This window comes from Nannobrachium achirus (assembly GCF_963921795.1).
Source record: "Nannobrachium achirus genome assembly, chromosome: 2".
NCBI classification, from domain to species: domain Eukaryota; kingdom Metazoa; phylum Chordata; class Actinopteri; order Myctophiformes; family Myctophidae; genus Nannobrachium; species Nannobrachium achirus.
In genome coordinates, this window is record NC_137811.1 from 67991650 (window position 1) to 68008139 (window position 16490).

Genomic DNA, 16490 nt, shown 5'->3' on the forward strand with positions numbered 1-16490 from the left:
TATATGGGCACAAAACAGGGTGGGGCATGCGTTCCCTATTTGCATCGTTCTCAACATGCATCGTTCCAGAGTACTGGGTACGGGCCTAGTACTGTATGATGTTCCATTGTGTAAAAGAATATTCTACTATACTGTATCTGCTAAAGTAGACATATTACTATATGCTCTCTCTGTCTCTCTCTCTGTCTCTCTCTCTCTCTCTCTCTCTCTCTCTCTCTCTCTCTCTCTCTCTCTCTCTCTCAACCCATCTGGTCAGGCAGATGGCCACCTGGTTCTGCTCCAGGTTTCTTCCCGTTAAAGGAGTAGTTCACCCCCAAAATAACTTTTTTTCTATTGAAACTCACGCCATGGAGACTTGAGTTATTCTTTTTATTTTTTATTTTTTGTCACATTCCTAAGACATTTTTATTACAATAAATGTACCCCCGTTGATTCCAGATGGGGACCTGGATTAATTATTATAGTAAATTTACTATAATGTATTTTTTTTGTCTCTATTATTGAACTCAAGTCTCCATGGCGTGAGCCCATTTTGGGGGTGAGCTACTCCATTAAAGGGGGAGTTTTTCCCTTGCCACCATCAGCAAGCGTTCACTCCCAGGAACACTTTGTTGTTGATGGTGATCATCTGATCACCCTGATCAGAACATCATGGGTTCACTCCAGATGATCAACCTGATCAGAACATCATGGGTTCACTCCAGATGATCACCCTGATCAGAACATCATGGGTTCACTCCAGATGATCAACCTGATCAGAACATCATGGGTTCACTCTAGATGATCAACCTGATCAGAACACCATGGGTTCACTCTAGATGATCAACCTGATCAGAACATCATGGGTTCACTCCAGATGATCAACCTGATCAGAACATCATGGGTTCACTCCAGATGATCAACCTGATCAGAACATCATGGGTTCACTCCAGATGATCAACCTGATCAGAACATCATGGGTTCACTCCAGATGATCAACCTGATCAGAACATCATGGGTTTATTCCAGATGATCAACCTGATCAGAACACCATGGGTTCACTCCAGATGATCAACCTGATCAGAACACCATGGGTTCACTCCAGCGCTCACAAAATGTCTCTCCTCATCTCACACCTTCTCTCTGCCTCCTCTTCCTCGTCTTTCTACTCTGCTGTTCAACCACATTAAACCCAAGCCTCCCTATTTTGGGCAAATTCACCTAAAAAAAATCCCAAATCTTTATAATCTAAAGCAGGGATCTTCAATGTTTTCAGGCCAAGGACCCCTTAAGTGAGAGAGAGAGATGAAGCAGGGACCCCCACAACCTATTCATAGATTGCATATAGTTTCATCATTTGACACCACAATCATCAGTGTATTTTGGATTTAACCACTTGACCTTTCACTCTGTACTTAGTCTGCTCTTTTTTCCCTCTACACCAAACTTCTTTGCCAAAAATAGCCGATCTACAAGCTCACAGTGTAGATCGGCTATTTTTGGCTAAAGTTCTCCGAATATGGAGGCTAGAGTTCAAGTGGTTAATATAGAAAAGAAGAAAAAAAGCTTCCATCACACAAAGATTTGGAGGACCCCCTGAAGTAACTCTGAGGACCCCCTAGGGGTCCCAGACCCCCTGTTGAAGACCCCCTGATCTAAAGATTTAACCGATTTTTTCTTTGTGGTGATTTTCAAAAATAGCAAAAGCAGCAGATCCATAAGCTCATAACGCGTCGCAGAGTGTGATGTGTTGTGAGCTTGTAGATTCGTCGTGTGGCGGAGAACGTATGGCTTAAAGTGATTAAAAGAAAGACTTGAGTCTCTATACAAAACTGTCATCACATACTTGGAATGGATCCTTTGGAATGGCTTTGCCAAAAACAGCTTCACGGTGCTTGGACTGGAAACTTTCCTTATGCCCTGGGGAAGTGTTTGTGAGCATAATTAGTCCGCTAACAATGTCCTGGTGCATTGCATTGTTGCGAGTTAAAATAATTATACACGGAAAACATTCTTTTCCGTTCACAAAACTGTTCTTGTTTACTTGGAAAAAGAATCTGTGCAACGTACAGTTTGGCTGCAACGCTGCTATTCCTGTACCAGTCAGTAGCAGTGGTGGAAGAAGTACTCACATTTTTACTTTAGTAAAAGTATCAATACCACAAATTCACTTTAGTAATTGTAAAAAAGGTATTTGTATCAAAATATACTAAAAGTACTCATTATGCAGAATGTCCCATTTCGCAATTTATCGAAATGTATACAAAATATTTTGAGAATAACAGATGTACTTTCGTTGTGACCTTGGTAGATCTGTTACTTTAAAATAGCTGAAGTGTATAGGGCTGAAGTAATCATTATCACTACAAAGTAACTATTACCTAAAGTTTTTTAACCCATTCAGGCCGGGAACACATTTTGCTGTTTGGGAGGGGCTTACAGTACATGTACAGTATGTAGCAACATATTTGTTTTTGTAGGCTATTTCTGATTTAGCCCCAACTAATAGGTTAGGCCTAAATGGGTTTAATATATAATATTGGAGTAAAAAGTGCAACACAAGTAAAATAAGTGAACATTGGAAATACTCCAGTAAAGTGAAAATACCTCAAAATGTTACTTAGCGGTAAGTGAATGTACTTAGTTACTTTCCACCACAGGCTGCAAAGCTGCTATTTGTGTATCAGAGTACTACATGTTGTTGTTGTGTGTGCTATGTGGGTATTTTTATAACCAGTGTGCATTTCTCTGTTGCTTTGTTTGTCTGTGTGCAGACGGGAAACCAGCACATATACCAGCCCGTTGGCAAGCCAGGTAATAGATGGATCCCCCCTTCTGCATGTAATTACACAGTCTGAGAACAACCACCATTGTTGTGTTTCTGTCAAGTCTGTCTTTATCTCTCCATGTTTACTGAACATCTCTGTTTGACTCTCACTCCTCTCTATCTCTGTCTTTTGCACGCACGCGCTCGCAAGCACGCACGTGTGTGTGTGTGTGTGGGGGGTGTGTGTGTGTGTGTGTGCGTGTGTGCGTGTGTGTGTGTGTGTGTGTGTGCGTGCGTGCGTGCTAAAGGACAACTTTGTCTTTTTACAAGGGTTCATATTTTAGATTGTAATTAGAGAAAAGAAAATATGAGTGTTAAAATGTTTTCATTTACTGCTTTCTATTGTTTTAGCGATTTTAGTATTCTGATTTCAGTGGGTGGGGGCATGCGTACAAGTGGCTAAATATGTATTTTTAGACACAATAAGTCTGCAATTTCTATAATACTATTTATACCAGCCCCCATAAGTCACATCTGCCCATGAAAGATTGTGGTGCTTCTTGGGAATGGACTTATTGTGTCTAAAAAGAGACAATTAGACGTTTGTATGCATGCCCCCAAACTGGGGGCATGCATGCAAATCAGAATAGCTAAAATCTCTAAAACGATAGAAGTAAATGAAAACATTTTAACACTCATCTTTTCTTTTCTCTAATGAGAAATCTAAAATATGAACCCTTGTTGTAAAAAAACAAAGTTGTCCTTTAAGTCATATTTGAATGCTTTCGAGTATAATTGTATATTTTACTGTATGTTATCATTTGAATGTCGAGCGTCATTTGAATTTTATATCATTGCAGTCGGGCAGAAACCTCTTATCTCCATATTTTAACAATTTCTCTGCCATTTTAAACATAGCTGTAGTAAGCAGCTGCCAAATTGTCCTTACCTTTTAGCGTGGGCACGCGCACGCATCGTGCACAATCTGTGCGCGACTCATCTAGTAGACGTGTAGACTCGGTGACAAGCTTTCGAATACAAAAAACCCCATTGAAAAAGACATATCCGTTGCCACGCTGTATTCCTGCTTATCCGCCAGTGTTTACATGAAAAAACATTGAAAAAAAGCCAGGCATGCGCTATGGTAACACGTGGACACGTTCGCGCACAAAACGCACGATATGTGCGGGGATCATAATCCAGGCGTGTAGAGACTGGATCAAAGTTTCCAAACGCAAAAATCCGATTGAAAAACGAGCGTTCCATCGCAGAGTAGCTTCCACTTCTGTTACACAGTAAACCAATGGAGGCGGGACTATGGCCCAGGCTCAGACTGGATACGGAAAGCTGGATCCGGTCCAGACCGGAAATGACCGGATACAGTTAGGGGGGCGGGCCTAAAGAGCCAGAATCAGCGAAAATCTGCGCTAATACTTTTAATCCTTTCATAATGATTAAAGCTAATTAAACTTTACGGGCTCTACGGGCATGGCAGCACGGTACAGCGGGAAATCTACGGTTTCTACGGGGATCGCGAGGTATGAGTTAACTTGTTGTGTTTTTTCGTAAATGAATGCCCTACTTGATCATACTAGTGTCACCAAAAAGCATTAAAAGTAGTAGATTTCCAAGCGTTTCAAGCTTGTAGAACTGGCACTTTTGCAATTTTTGGATCTGAATTCTGGACCGTTTTGGACATATTAAGCCGACATCATAGTCGCCTGGGCGGTGGAAGGCTTTACACCGCGGTGTAGTCTTTTCGAGTCTTTTTGAGTCATGAAACTACAACGTTACGTCATTCCTCGCGGTGGAGAGCTTTACACCGCAAGTCCCAACACATCTCTCTGTTTTTACTATCAGACAGACAGGCTCTACACCCCGTTCACTGATTGGTCGATCTAGACCAGTCAGTCACGGTGTACAGGACTCCACCGTGAGTGACTATGATGTCCTGCACTTATTTTCTGACTTGAGGTGGAAAGCTCTCCACCGGTGGATAGCTCTCCACCGTACACTCTGATACGGGCTTTAGGTTTCCACCCGAGACAACATGCTCTCGCATGTCATTATTTGAACATTAACTCATCCAGTGCTTATGACGAGCTTGACGAGCTATATTTATGGGTCCACTCTGCTTATGACGAATATGACGAGTTATCAATTAGCTTTAATAACTATAAAACAAAAAAGTATGATCGCCGATTCGCCGTCCATAGCGCTCTATGGAAGGCCGCTATTCACAAAAAACGGATCTGGATGTTCCAGACCGGAAATGGGGGGGCGGGACAACGACGCCTGTATCCTGTCTGCCGAAATGTCATCCGGTTCAATGTTATGCAACACCAGCGTGGCGCTTCGTCGGTTTCGCTTTGAGCAATGGAAGGCTGTAGTGTTTTGTTGCTTACCGTGCCTGGATCGTATTGTGAATGGAATCGGTGAACCATCGCGCAATGGATTCGCGCGCGCGCACACGTTAAAGGTAGGCAAAATCCTGGCGGTGTGGACCATTAGAAGGGTCTTAAAAATAGCGGTGGGTGAGTTTTAAGTGATAATTTGAAGGTTTTCAAATGTGATTTCTGATTTGAACGTTATATCGAGAGAGTTATCTGAATATCATACTGTGTGTCAGAGGTTCTCAAACTTTAACATTAATTTGAAAGGTCTCCCCTTAACTTTGACAGTGTACGAACCAAATGAACCCTAACGAGTCCATTTGGTTCCATTTGTACACTGTCAAAGTTACAGACTTGTAAGGGTCAATTTAGAGTTTTAGACCCCCATAAAGGAACCTAGGGAGTCCCTGAAATCCACTTTGAGAACCACTGCTGTATGTGATCAGAATGTTACTCAAATGTGTTTTCCATAGAACACGTGGCTGCTCCCCCTAAGAAACCCCCTAGACCAGGGGCTCCGGGTCACCTGGGCAGCCTGGCCTGTCTGTCCACTGGAGACGGTTATAATGATGGACTCAAGGTACAACGCATGCACGCACGCACGCACGCACGCACACGCACGCACGCACGCACACAGACATATCTGTATTACTATACTAGTGAGGTCATCAACATTTTAGGACAACGATTTTTATGAATGCCATCTTTTATATATTTTTGATATTTTTAAACGTAAGCCGAAAATAGCAGATCTACAAGCTCTCTCGCTCTCTCTCACCCACACACACACACACACACACACACACACACACACGCACACACACACACACACACACACAAGGCGTTGTGAGCTTTTAGATCTACTATTCCAACCCCTAACCCCAATGTCTAATCCTGATCCTAAACACTCACATGCTCTCACACACACTCAGATGGCATGTTTGTTAATGCTTATTAGCATTAATATGTTTCTTTTTTTCTGTTCTTCTTTGGCTGCTCTTCTCTCTCTCTCTCTCTCTCTCTCTCCCTTTCTCCTCCTCTCCTCCTGCCTTACTGTTGACCCAGCCCTGGCGGGTAAGCAGGCGTGTGTGTGTGTGTGTGTGTGTGTGTGTGTGTGTGTGTGTGTGTGTGTGTGTGTGTGTGCGTGTGCGTGTGCGTGTGTATGCGCGTGTGCGTGCGTGCGTGTGTCATACACATTCACCAATGAATCCCTATATGCTTCGTGCGACAAATAGTGAGAATAGTCTACAAGCTACAATCTAGCATGTAATCAGTGGTGTAAAGTAACTAAGTACATTTACTTAAGTAATGTACTTAACACTTAAGTTGCAATCAATTAAATCTCTTTGAAGGTCCAAGATGCCATGGTCTCCATAGACTTCCATGTACACTAATTCATAGTGCACGGATCGTGCACGCCCATGCCTAGATCATGCACCACGTGTGTGCACGCTGTTCACAGCTTTCAAACCAAAAAATCCGCTTGGAAATCCGTTCAGGCATTCATGATATAGCAGCCATTATGTTTTCTTCAGATGTAAACAAACAAGGCTGCCATGTTTGAAAGAATGGGTTGGTATGGGGGTTAAACATGCAATTTCGCGATCGCGATCATGCCTATTACATTTCTGGAGGTCCAAAAAACATTTTTGAAAAAAAAAAAAAAAAACATTTTTGAAAAAAAAGTACAATTTTGAGGTGTTTGTACTTTACTTTACTTGAGTATTTCCACCTTTCAATACTTTTACTTCTACTCCACTAGCCACTTAACCTGACTTGCAGAGTCAGGTTAAGATGACATGGCCCAAAACAGGGACAGCCAGGTTGACACCAGCGACTTCACATGACACTGAGATAATCCTCAGATATCTGATTAGAGTGATGTGTGTAAACTGTACCGTTTGACCTTCAGTACAGCATGTTAACGTCTGGAGCTCCGTTTAGGGGCCTTTTTGAGCTTCCAGCACCAGTCTGCCATGCATTACTTCTAGGGGTGTAACGATACATTTTAACAGCGATACGATACGCATCACGATACACGCTGAACAATATGATGATGGATGATATTGGTTCATTCATGGCGATACGATACGATTTGATTCAATGATTTAAAATCGACATAGTAACTATTTAGCAAAGAAATTAAATCTGTGTGAAACGTGTACAAAATCCATTATTATGGAAATAAACGCTGTGTTTCTCTAGCAAATACATGGACATTATATTTCAACATATGGACAAACCCACCTTGGCATGAACACATAGATTACACACATTTATCGATAGACCAAGAGTAGCTATATGGAATGGAAGGGTAATTAGACCCCTTTTTTTCCCCTCTTAAAATCCCTCTACAAACACTTAGTTTCCATACAATCAATTACCATAGCATTAGCATTTTAAAACTATATGATATGATACAAAGCCAAAACGGTACAATATTTTGCTTTTGCAAACGATATAGTAGATCATTGCAAATTAAAATCGATCTTTCGATTCAGTTATTATATCATTACACCCCTAATTACTACAGTAGAGGCACAATGGTGTGCTCCCCTACCCGGCGCCTGAGCATTGCGCTTCAGTGATCCCCCCGACACCCAAACGGTACATTTGCCCTAACTAATACGTTTTTGGAAGGAGGGCTTTATTTTACAGTAACAGTGGAGAGACACAGGTAATGCAGAGAGAGATTAGGTGGATTTGAGGGATCACAGGCTGAAAAGTTTGCGAACCACTGGTCTAAAACATGGGTTTTCGTTCAGAGTGGTCAGTGTGTGCTCTTGAGTGCCCAGTGCTCCCAGAGCGCAGCGTTCCGAATGTTCAAATAGCGACGCGACCCTGCCTCTCTGAATGTCTGAACAGCCAGAGTGCACCCCTGGTGCGCCCGCAGCACTCTCTCAGCATATTTCCCAATTGGCCTCACAATGTCTCGAACTTGCAAATACACTTTATTAACTCACTCACAGCCATTCACAATATGCTTTTGCGCCTATACTCCCAGCAATATTATTAATTTTTCAGAGTCACAGTAGATCTCCCTCATATGCATGACATTTTGGTAGGCTGTAGTCTATATAGTGTACACTAGATGTCGCCAACGATTAAGGTCTCTGGCGATTGCTAGAAGGCCTCAAATTAGCAACCAGTCCATCCACTTAGCATTAGCGTTAGCATGGAACGGCGCGGGACCCGTGCACGCCATACGCGCGCCTGATGGTCTAAAAAAATTATCGACTATGTGCCTTAGATGCCCAATAGACGCACAGACACTTCAAACCGGATCAAAATCCGACGTTTTGATCGTGAGATAGAGCGGAGTTGCTGTAATGGCTTCCAATGTAAAAAAATATGCTTGTGTACATGGGAGACACGCTCGATTTCCGGTTTCCGGCGATGACGTCATTTCCATCGCAATATCATTGCTGAAGCTTAAATGAAGCTAGAATGGTCATTTATAGCTCTAAAAATGTCAAAAAAATACCCCAAAAAATGATCAGAAAGGCGACGTTTGGCGATCTGGCTGCCTCAGCCCTCCCCAAAATGGCTTTCATTGGTCACAGGTCTATGGGTCGAAACGTCAGGATCACTGTCGTTTAGCGTCTAGTACACATGATTAAAAAGTGTTACACACACTCTAAACTAAAGCACATATATAGAGGCAGGAAAACTTATGATTAAAATGTAGTTTTTCTGCACACCGAACAGTATGAAATGAGCTTAAAATGCAGTGCGCTGAGAAGTAGACAGAAGTGTATATGAGCTACAAACATGCTCACACAGCTCTGGACACTTGAACCTGAAAAGCACATGACTCAACACCACTGTGTAACAATACTGCCACCCAGTGGCTAGAATGTTGAATGACAGTGCACTGACAACTATGGCAGTGTTCAATGTGGACCTTGTTGTCATGACACCACGCAAGCTTTGTCGCTCGTTCTTCATTGGTTGGGGTAAGCCTGCCACTCATTGTCCTTATCTGCAATTTCATTGGTCACGCAGCTGCAGCCTCAAGAGATAAGCCCGCCTCCCACGGCCAATCTGGACCGCTCCAACGACAAGGTGTACGAGAACGTGACGGGATTGGTCAAAGCTGTGATTGAGATGTCCAGTAAGATCCAGCCCGCCCCTCCGGAGGAGTATGTTCCCATGGTTAAGGTAAGACAGACCTGTACTCTCATTAAGGTTTCTTCGAATAACTGTATTGACATTGTCAAGCAGTAGGTGTCCTACCCTACACCAGGGTCTAAATGTCTCAATAGAAGAGTAGGCAGAGACCACCTCCAACCACTGCACGCATACTAGTTCTTGTATTAACATACTTTAGTATAGAGATTAGTTACAATATTTTATAGTTCATGTTTATATCAAACCCAGGTGCGTTATTTCTTTCCACAGTGTTCCAAAGTGCACCAGTTATCTGTACCTGTGTTGTTGGCAAAAAAGCTGGGAACTACTTTCTTGTAGCTGGGAACTACTTTCTTGCAGACCTTGTAGTGAATTAGTGAAATAGAACAGTTTTAATTGGTACATGTCTATGATTTTTCATGTTGCCATATTGTAACTGTTTTAGAAAAGCAATAAGCCATGCGAGGCATGTGGTTACCTGTATTTTATAACGGCAGAGAGGGTTGGAGACACTCGGCTGCGCCTCGTGTCTCACCACGCCTCTCAGCCGGTGTAAAATACCGGGTAACCACATGCCTCTTGTGGCTTATTGCTTCAATAACTTGAATCCTGAGCTCATTTAACTTATTACATTATACATTATGTTAATGATAAATATGTATTTTGTAAAATGAACCGTGTGCGTGTGTGTGTGTGTGTGTGTGTGTGTGTGTGTGTGTGTGTGTGTGTGTGTGTGTGTGTGTGTGTGTGTGTGTGTGTGTGTGTGTGTGTGTGTGTGTGTGTGTGTGTGTGTGTTTGTTTCAGGATGTGGGTCTTGCGTTGAGGACTTTATTAGCTACAGTGGATGAGACCATCCCACAACTTCCTGCCAGCACACACAGAGAGGTATACACGCACGCACACACACACACACACACACACACACACACACACACACACACACACACACACACACACACACACACACACACACACACACAATGTCGGAAACACCGGTGCACATTCACACACCAATGGAGGAGGCGACAATGCTAAGCACGCTGAGGAAGGCCTGTGTGGCCGAAACGTCCTTGTCCTGGCTGCTGGGGGGAAACTATTTACGAATAAACAAGAAGAAGTCTATCTAAAGTGAGTGCTGGCGTCCTTGCTAAGTTCATTGTTCACCTGAGCCGTGCACCCTAGACGAATGTTTATGTGAACTACTTTTGACGAGTGCTCCTCTTCTCTCTTCCTGACAATGCTAAGCAACCAACCAAGCTCATGGGGAACAGTTGGAGGTTCAGTGTCTTCCTCAAGGGCACTTTGATGCTCGCCCAGGAGGATCCTGGGATCAAATCGGGAACCTTCAGTTCCAAGACAGCCTCTCTCCCTCCACTGCTGCTGCCCCCCCCCCCCCCCCCCCCAAAAGTGTGTATTAAAGATTTATTGTTTATTGTTCCAACAGATCGAGATGGCTCAGAAGCTGTTGAATTCAGACTTGGCGGAGCTGATTGGGAAAATGAAGCTAGCTCAACAGTATGTAATGACAAGGTATGTAACCAACAACGCACACAATCACCCAAACCATGTAACCAACAACGCACACAATCACCCAAACCAATGTACAACTTGTCGGGTGCAAACCTCACATCTCCAAAACTGGATACAAATTCAAAAATAGCATCAGTATCAGATCTACAAGTTTCCATTTAGCAGATCTGCTACTTTTGATGCTTTTGTGTCACGCTGTAGTATGATTAAGTAGGGTGTTACTTTACAAAAAAACACCACCAAAAGTTAAAATATGATGGAAGGTTTATCCCAACAGCAACAGTATTTCTATGCATCTCATGGTCAGCAGTTCAATGACACACACTAAGAGTGACAATACAGCTTTGCCCCACCAATACACAGCAATTTTAGTTAACCCATCCAGGACTGAGGCTGATTCTAAAAACGTCCTCTAATCCTGACTTTTTTATTTTCATTTTTTAACTTCAAATATTTATTGAAAATGTACAAAAAATAGTAAAAAAAAAGAGTTGCTATATCGTCAGTGTCATGCAGAAACCTTGTATCTCTTCATACAAAAGTGTTGCACAAAAGTAGTGAAAATAGCAGATCTACAAGCAGGTTCCCATCGACGATATACTGTGCAAAATGGATGAATACTGTACCTAATAATTAAATAGGCATATTTAGGCAGGCATTCATTGTTGACCACAACATTTCACAAGTGATGTGTGCTTTCCTCTGTGTGCTCTACCAGTCTCCAACAGGATTATAATGTTTGTCTCTGTGTGCTCTACCAGTCTCCAACAGGACTATAATGTTTGTCTCTGTGTGCTCTACCAGTCTCCAACAGGACTATAATGTTTGTCTCTGTGTGCTCTACCAGTCTCCAACAGGACTATAAGAAACAGATGCTGACGGCAGCACACGCCCTCGCCGTGGACGCCAAGAACCTGCTAGACGTCATCGACCAATCGCGGCTCAAGATGATGGCCCAGGCCCGCCCACACTAGCCCCGGGGGAGGGAGGGAGGGGAGCGGAGTCGACCAATAAGGAGCTCTCATCTGGCTGGGTTGACAGACAGCAGCTCCATGGTTTACCAGGGTTTAACGCGCAGACAGTGGCGAATAAACAGAACTTCCTCTGCTTTCAGGAAAGTCAACCTTTTGGCTCCTGAGGCGAGAAGAAACAAGGCTGCTTTACTTCTGACTGAATCTCCATGGAGGATTCTTCACAGACGGTCGATCTGGAATCATTGGGAGTTGGATCCGTTTTCTCCGGGAGGTTTAGGGACTGCTGTGCTGAGCCGCGGGGAATCGACTCGTGACTCTTATGTCGGGTTCGATCTCCCCCAAACACTGTGACTCTCGTAATAGGAGAACAGAATACAAAAAAAAAAAACAAAGACAAAAAGAGATTTGTCTTCGGACTGGAAAACGGAAACGCAGGAGCGGAGCGTTGTTGTTGGGACTGGACTACACCAGCATATCTTAAGTTATGGACCCGACACGGGGACACCAGGGTGCGACGGGCGGGACTGCGCGAGTACGGCTCTGGTTTTTAATAAGACCGGGTCTCATGTATAAAGAATTACTGCTCACTTTGTGAGCCCAAGCTGAAAAGGTTTTAAGATGACATGAACATCCGGGGGTCCCTGCATGAGGTCTGGAATGGGAGTAGATTGGACTGAGGCGGAGCATCGTTATCTCTAGACTGACATAGTGATTCTGCGGGTACGTCCTGGGATCTGAGTGTGCCAAGCCAGCGGAGAGGGGACCCGATGTTCATCATAATATGGACTGCATCGTCAGTCCTCTCAGTACCGGTGCACTCTGTATCACTCAGTGGAGCTTTATGTGTGTGCTATGCTTTAGAGCAGGGGTCTTCAACAGGAGCCTGGGTGCTAGCCTGCTGCGCTACGTTCCGTGGATCTTTTTTGTCACTTCTCTTCTCAGTCTGGACATGATTCAGTCGACTCGTATTTTCGAACGTCAGTTGTGGCGTAGGCGATGTCGTTGCTGGATTGGATCTTGTTCCAATGAATCAGAGTAGGTTAAAGGTGATACACCATGACATTTCCATGTCCCACCTCCCCTTGGAGATATGAAGCTGTCCAGACTGAGAAGCGACAGAACAGGCATGGCAACCAGGCTACTTCAACAGGGAGATTCTGGGACCCCTAGGGGATCCTCAGAGTTTATACAGGGGGTCCGCCAAATATTTCTTTAATAGGATATTTTTATTTTATTTCTTATTAACCACTTGAACACTAGCAGATCTACAAGTCAGGCTTTGTGGACTTGTAGATCCTCTATTTTCGGCAAAGAGGTTTGTTGTAGAGGGAATAAAGAGCAGACCAAGTACAAGCTTTGAGGGTATAAGTGGTTAACTGTCTTGAAAATACACATTAACATGAATCCTGAGCTCAACGCTGTCAATCAAGTCTATGAATCTGTCTATGAAATCTATGAAAATGTTTAATCTGCAACACATTGTTGTACAATATGTAGTGGGGGATCCCTGCTTCATCACTCTCTGAGCTAGGGGGTTCGTTGAAGACCCCTGCTATAGCAGGTAGATTTTCATTCACGGCCAAACTAGATCAGCTGGTGTAGCGTTAGGTTGGCCCTTGGCCCTATTCACATTGGCAGCCCCAAATCCAATTTGAGGTCACCCAGAAATCGCAAAGAAACAGATTTTTTGTTATCAGATTTGCTTCTCCATTCCTAGTTGGTCTCAGTCTGGACACTCGGGCACTGACGTTTGAGTTATACCATGGTGTCGCTTGCCGTGAATAGCCAGTCCAACAAGCTCACAATGCACTGTGATCTTGTTGACTGGCAAGCGACGCCACCGCATAAAGATGCAGTACCATGATCTCTCTCTCTCTCCCCCCCCCCCTTCCCCCCAAAAAACCATGATGATCAAGTATTTTGATTATACTAGGAGGAAGATTTCTTTCCAAAAAAAGTGTACAGAAAGAGTTAAAATGATGTTTTTATGTGGCCACACCTCCAGTTAATTAAGTATTCACCCACAGTGTGTGAATGGTAAAATGACCATAATTTAATCACCGTTTTTGGATTGGCACTTTTGACCCACAAGGTGTCAGCCTCCAGGAAGAAACCCCAAATACAAAGGGAATACATAATTGCTCATAACAACCACCCCAGGGGGTCTAATGAAGTACTGTCAACCTCCTAGACACATGAAAACCAGAAAAAGTACAAAACTATGGCACCGCCTCTCTAAACCCTGTGGTCGACCGGAGTAGGCTCAGTACGAATGCTGCAGGCTTAAGTGGTTGAGCATTACTCACGCTTAGGTCGTTAAAGTTGTTACCGTGAAGCAACCGACACAGATGGGCCGACGATGTCCGAACGCACAAAATATCCGATCTGATCGCTTGCCAATAACAGTGTTGGACGGTCAGTACTAAAGGTCACCTTTGAGAAACGAATCAGATTTTCCTGCAATCTGAACAAAGCAATATGATTGGATGTCACTGCTTGATCCCAGGGTCTCTAGAGCAGGGGTTTTCAAAGTGGGTGACGGGGCACCCTGGGGTGCCGCGAGATCATTTGATAATATTTGGAATTTATTTGGACACTTGAAAAACGATTTAGTATCATTTTAAACTTGAAGTACAAAGTTGTTTTCAGTCAGTTCTAACCAAAATGGCTATTATCTCAACATTTTCCTCGCAACATAATCACTAAAATATCGTCACTGTCGGGCAGTTTCAAATGTGTACGTCTTTTGGTAAAGCAAAGCCCTGCTTCATCATACAGGACTGTCGTGAACAGCCGATCTACAAGCACAAGGCGTTGTGTGCTTGTAGATCTGCTGTTTTCACTAGTTAAGTACATTTTATAGACGATAAAATACAAAACAAACAGTTTTGGACATACAAGGTTTCCACCCGACAACGACGATATGCTATAAATATAAGGTGCTGGGAGTGAAAATTATAATGTAGGGGTGCCTCGGATTCCAAAAAATATTTATGGGGTGCCCTGAGACAAAAAGGTTTGGGAACCCCTGCTCTAGAGCACAGGGAGGAGGAGATACTGGTAGGACCAGACTGTAGAACACCTTCCACTGTGTGTCACACAGCGTAGCTGCTCTTCAAACGGCAGATCAGACAAGATGGTGTGTTCAGCCATAGGCGATTTTAAGGGGTGTCTGTTATTTAGCTATGGTGGTGAATTTGGTGGTGAACTGCTCCTAAAGCTCCCTCTCTTAAATGTATTTTACACACAAGTTGTTGCAAAAATAAGTAAATAAATCACAGACATATGCTCATGGTGTCTAGAAAAAGCACAGTTTATATTGTGTTACAATTAGGTCAAAAATAAACCTTACAAACCCGTTAAAACAACATGATAAACTGTACAAAATCCGAAAATGTTCGCACGCGCGCAAGCGTGCGTGCATGAGGAACCCAGTGTTGCACCCCCTGCTAGAAGAGGCTAGAATTGCCTATGTGTTCAGCTGAACGTATGATTGTGTGTGCACGTGAGTGTAAGTGAGCGCGTGTGTCTGTGTGCGTGCCTGTTATATTGCTGAACATAGGGTAGGCGGTTTGAGACTCCAAAGCATCTGTGATTGGTCACCAGCCTGGAGAAAACCGCCTCCTTCTCTCAATCTCTCTGCTGTCCTTTAGTCTTCCTCTTTTTTACATCTGCTTTTATAAAGGGAGAGGAGAGGGGCTCTCTCTCTCCTCCATCGTCCATTTACCTCGCTCTCCCTTTCCGCTGCAACACATTCTCATGCCATGGCGTGAGAATGTGTCCATACTGTATCTGACGAGTTGGGGAGGTCAAATGTGACGACCTCAGGCGTAACACGGAACATGTAGATTCGACATTGAAGGCGGCATTAAAAAAAAGTTCAAAAAAGTTCAAAGCATTGCCATCAGAAGCGGTCTCGAGCCTCTGCTGATTCAGTTGCATACAGTACCTATAGGGTAGGAATCATTTATGATCATTCCCTCTGCGTCTACAAAAAAACGCACCGTGAGCGGCGAGATGCGATGCCTCGCGTCAGCTCCAGTCTTCCTCTGTTCCGGTGATATCAGCTTTTAGGACTTCATGGTTGTGAAGACCCTTTGTCTGCAGGCACACATCATCACCTCCACACTACGGTCAACAAGACGGCTCCTTTCTCGTCTCTCCAGACCGACTGTATGTTGTTTTGTCGTTTCAACCCCCAGCTATAAATTGGTTCACCTGGAATTCGATGTGGAACAGTCGAATCCGGTCAAGCCAGGTATGCCTTTTTGGCAGATCTGTATCCGGGCCACCGGGGAATGGAGGGGCTTTCAACCACATGAACCCTAGTGTCTCTATTCTGGACATGGCGTAACAAAGGCGTACCATTTGCCAAAAATTACAGATCCACAAGCTTTGCAGGCTCGAGCTTGTAAATCTACTATTTTCGGCTGAGATTGGGTGTAAAGGGGGGGGGAAAGGAGGGGGACCAAGTATAGAACTCTGGGGGATTCCTGGTCAACTAAGTGTAGTATATAGCATGGGTCGTCAACAGGGGGTCCGGGACCCCTAGGGGGTTCTCCAAATCTTTGAGTGATAGAAAGCTTTTTTTTCTTACTTTTTTATATTAACCACTTGAACCCTAGTGTCCATATTGAGAACTTTAGCCAAAAATAGCAGATCTACAAGCTCACAACGCCTCGCGCTGCGCAAAACTTTGGTGTAGAGGGGAAAAAA

At 43.7% G+C, this 16490-nt stretch overlaps 1 protein-coding gene across 2 annotated transcripts in view; it reads left to right on the top strand.

Annotated features, from left to right (window-relative positions):
- Positions 1–16224, top strand: part of LOC308307160 (focal adhesion kinase 1-like) — a 158466-nt gene extending 142242 nt beyond the window's left edge. For both annotated transcript variants that reach the window (XM_080752326.1, XM_080752327.1), the window contains 6 exons: positions 2754–2793; positions 5613–5719; positions 9145–9300; positions 10075–10155; positions 10715–10800; positions 11648–16224. In XM_080752326.1, coding sequence (XP_080608452.1) covers positions 2754–2793; positions 5613–5719; positions 9145–9300; positions 10075–10155; positions 10715–10800; positions 11648–11774 — 597 coding nt within the window. In that variant the 3' untranslated portion in view covers positions 11775–16224. The remainder of the gene's footprint in view (positions 1–2753; positions 2794–5612; positions 5720–9144; positions 9301–10074; positions 10156–10714; positions 10801–11647) is intronic.
- The last annotated feature ends 266 nt before the right edge of the window (positions 16225–16490 follow it).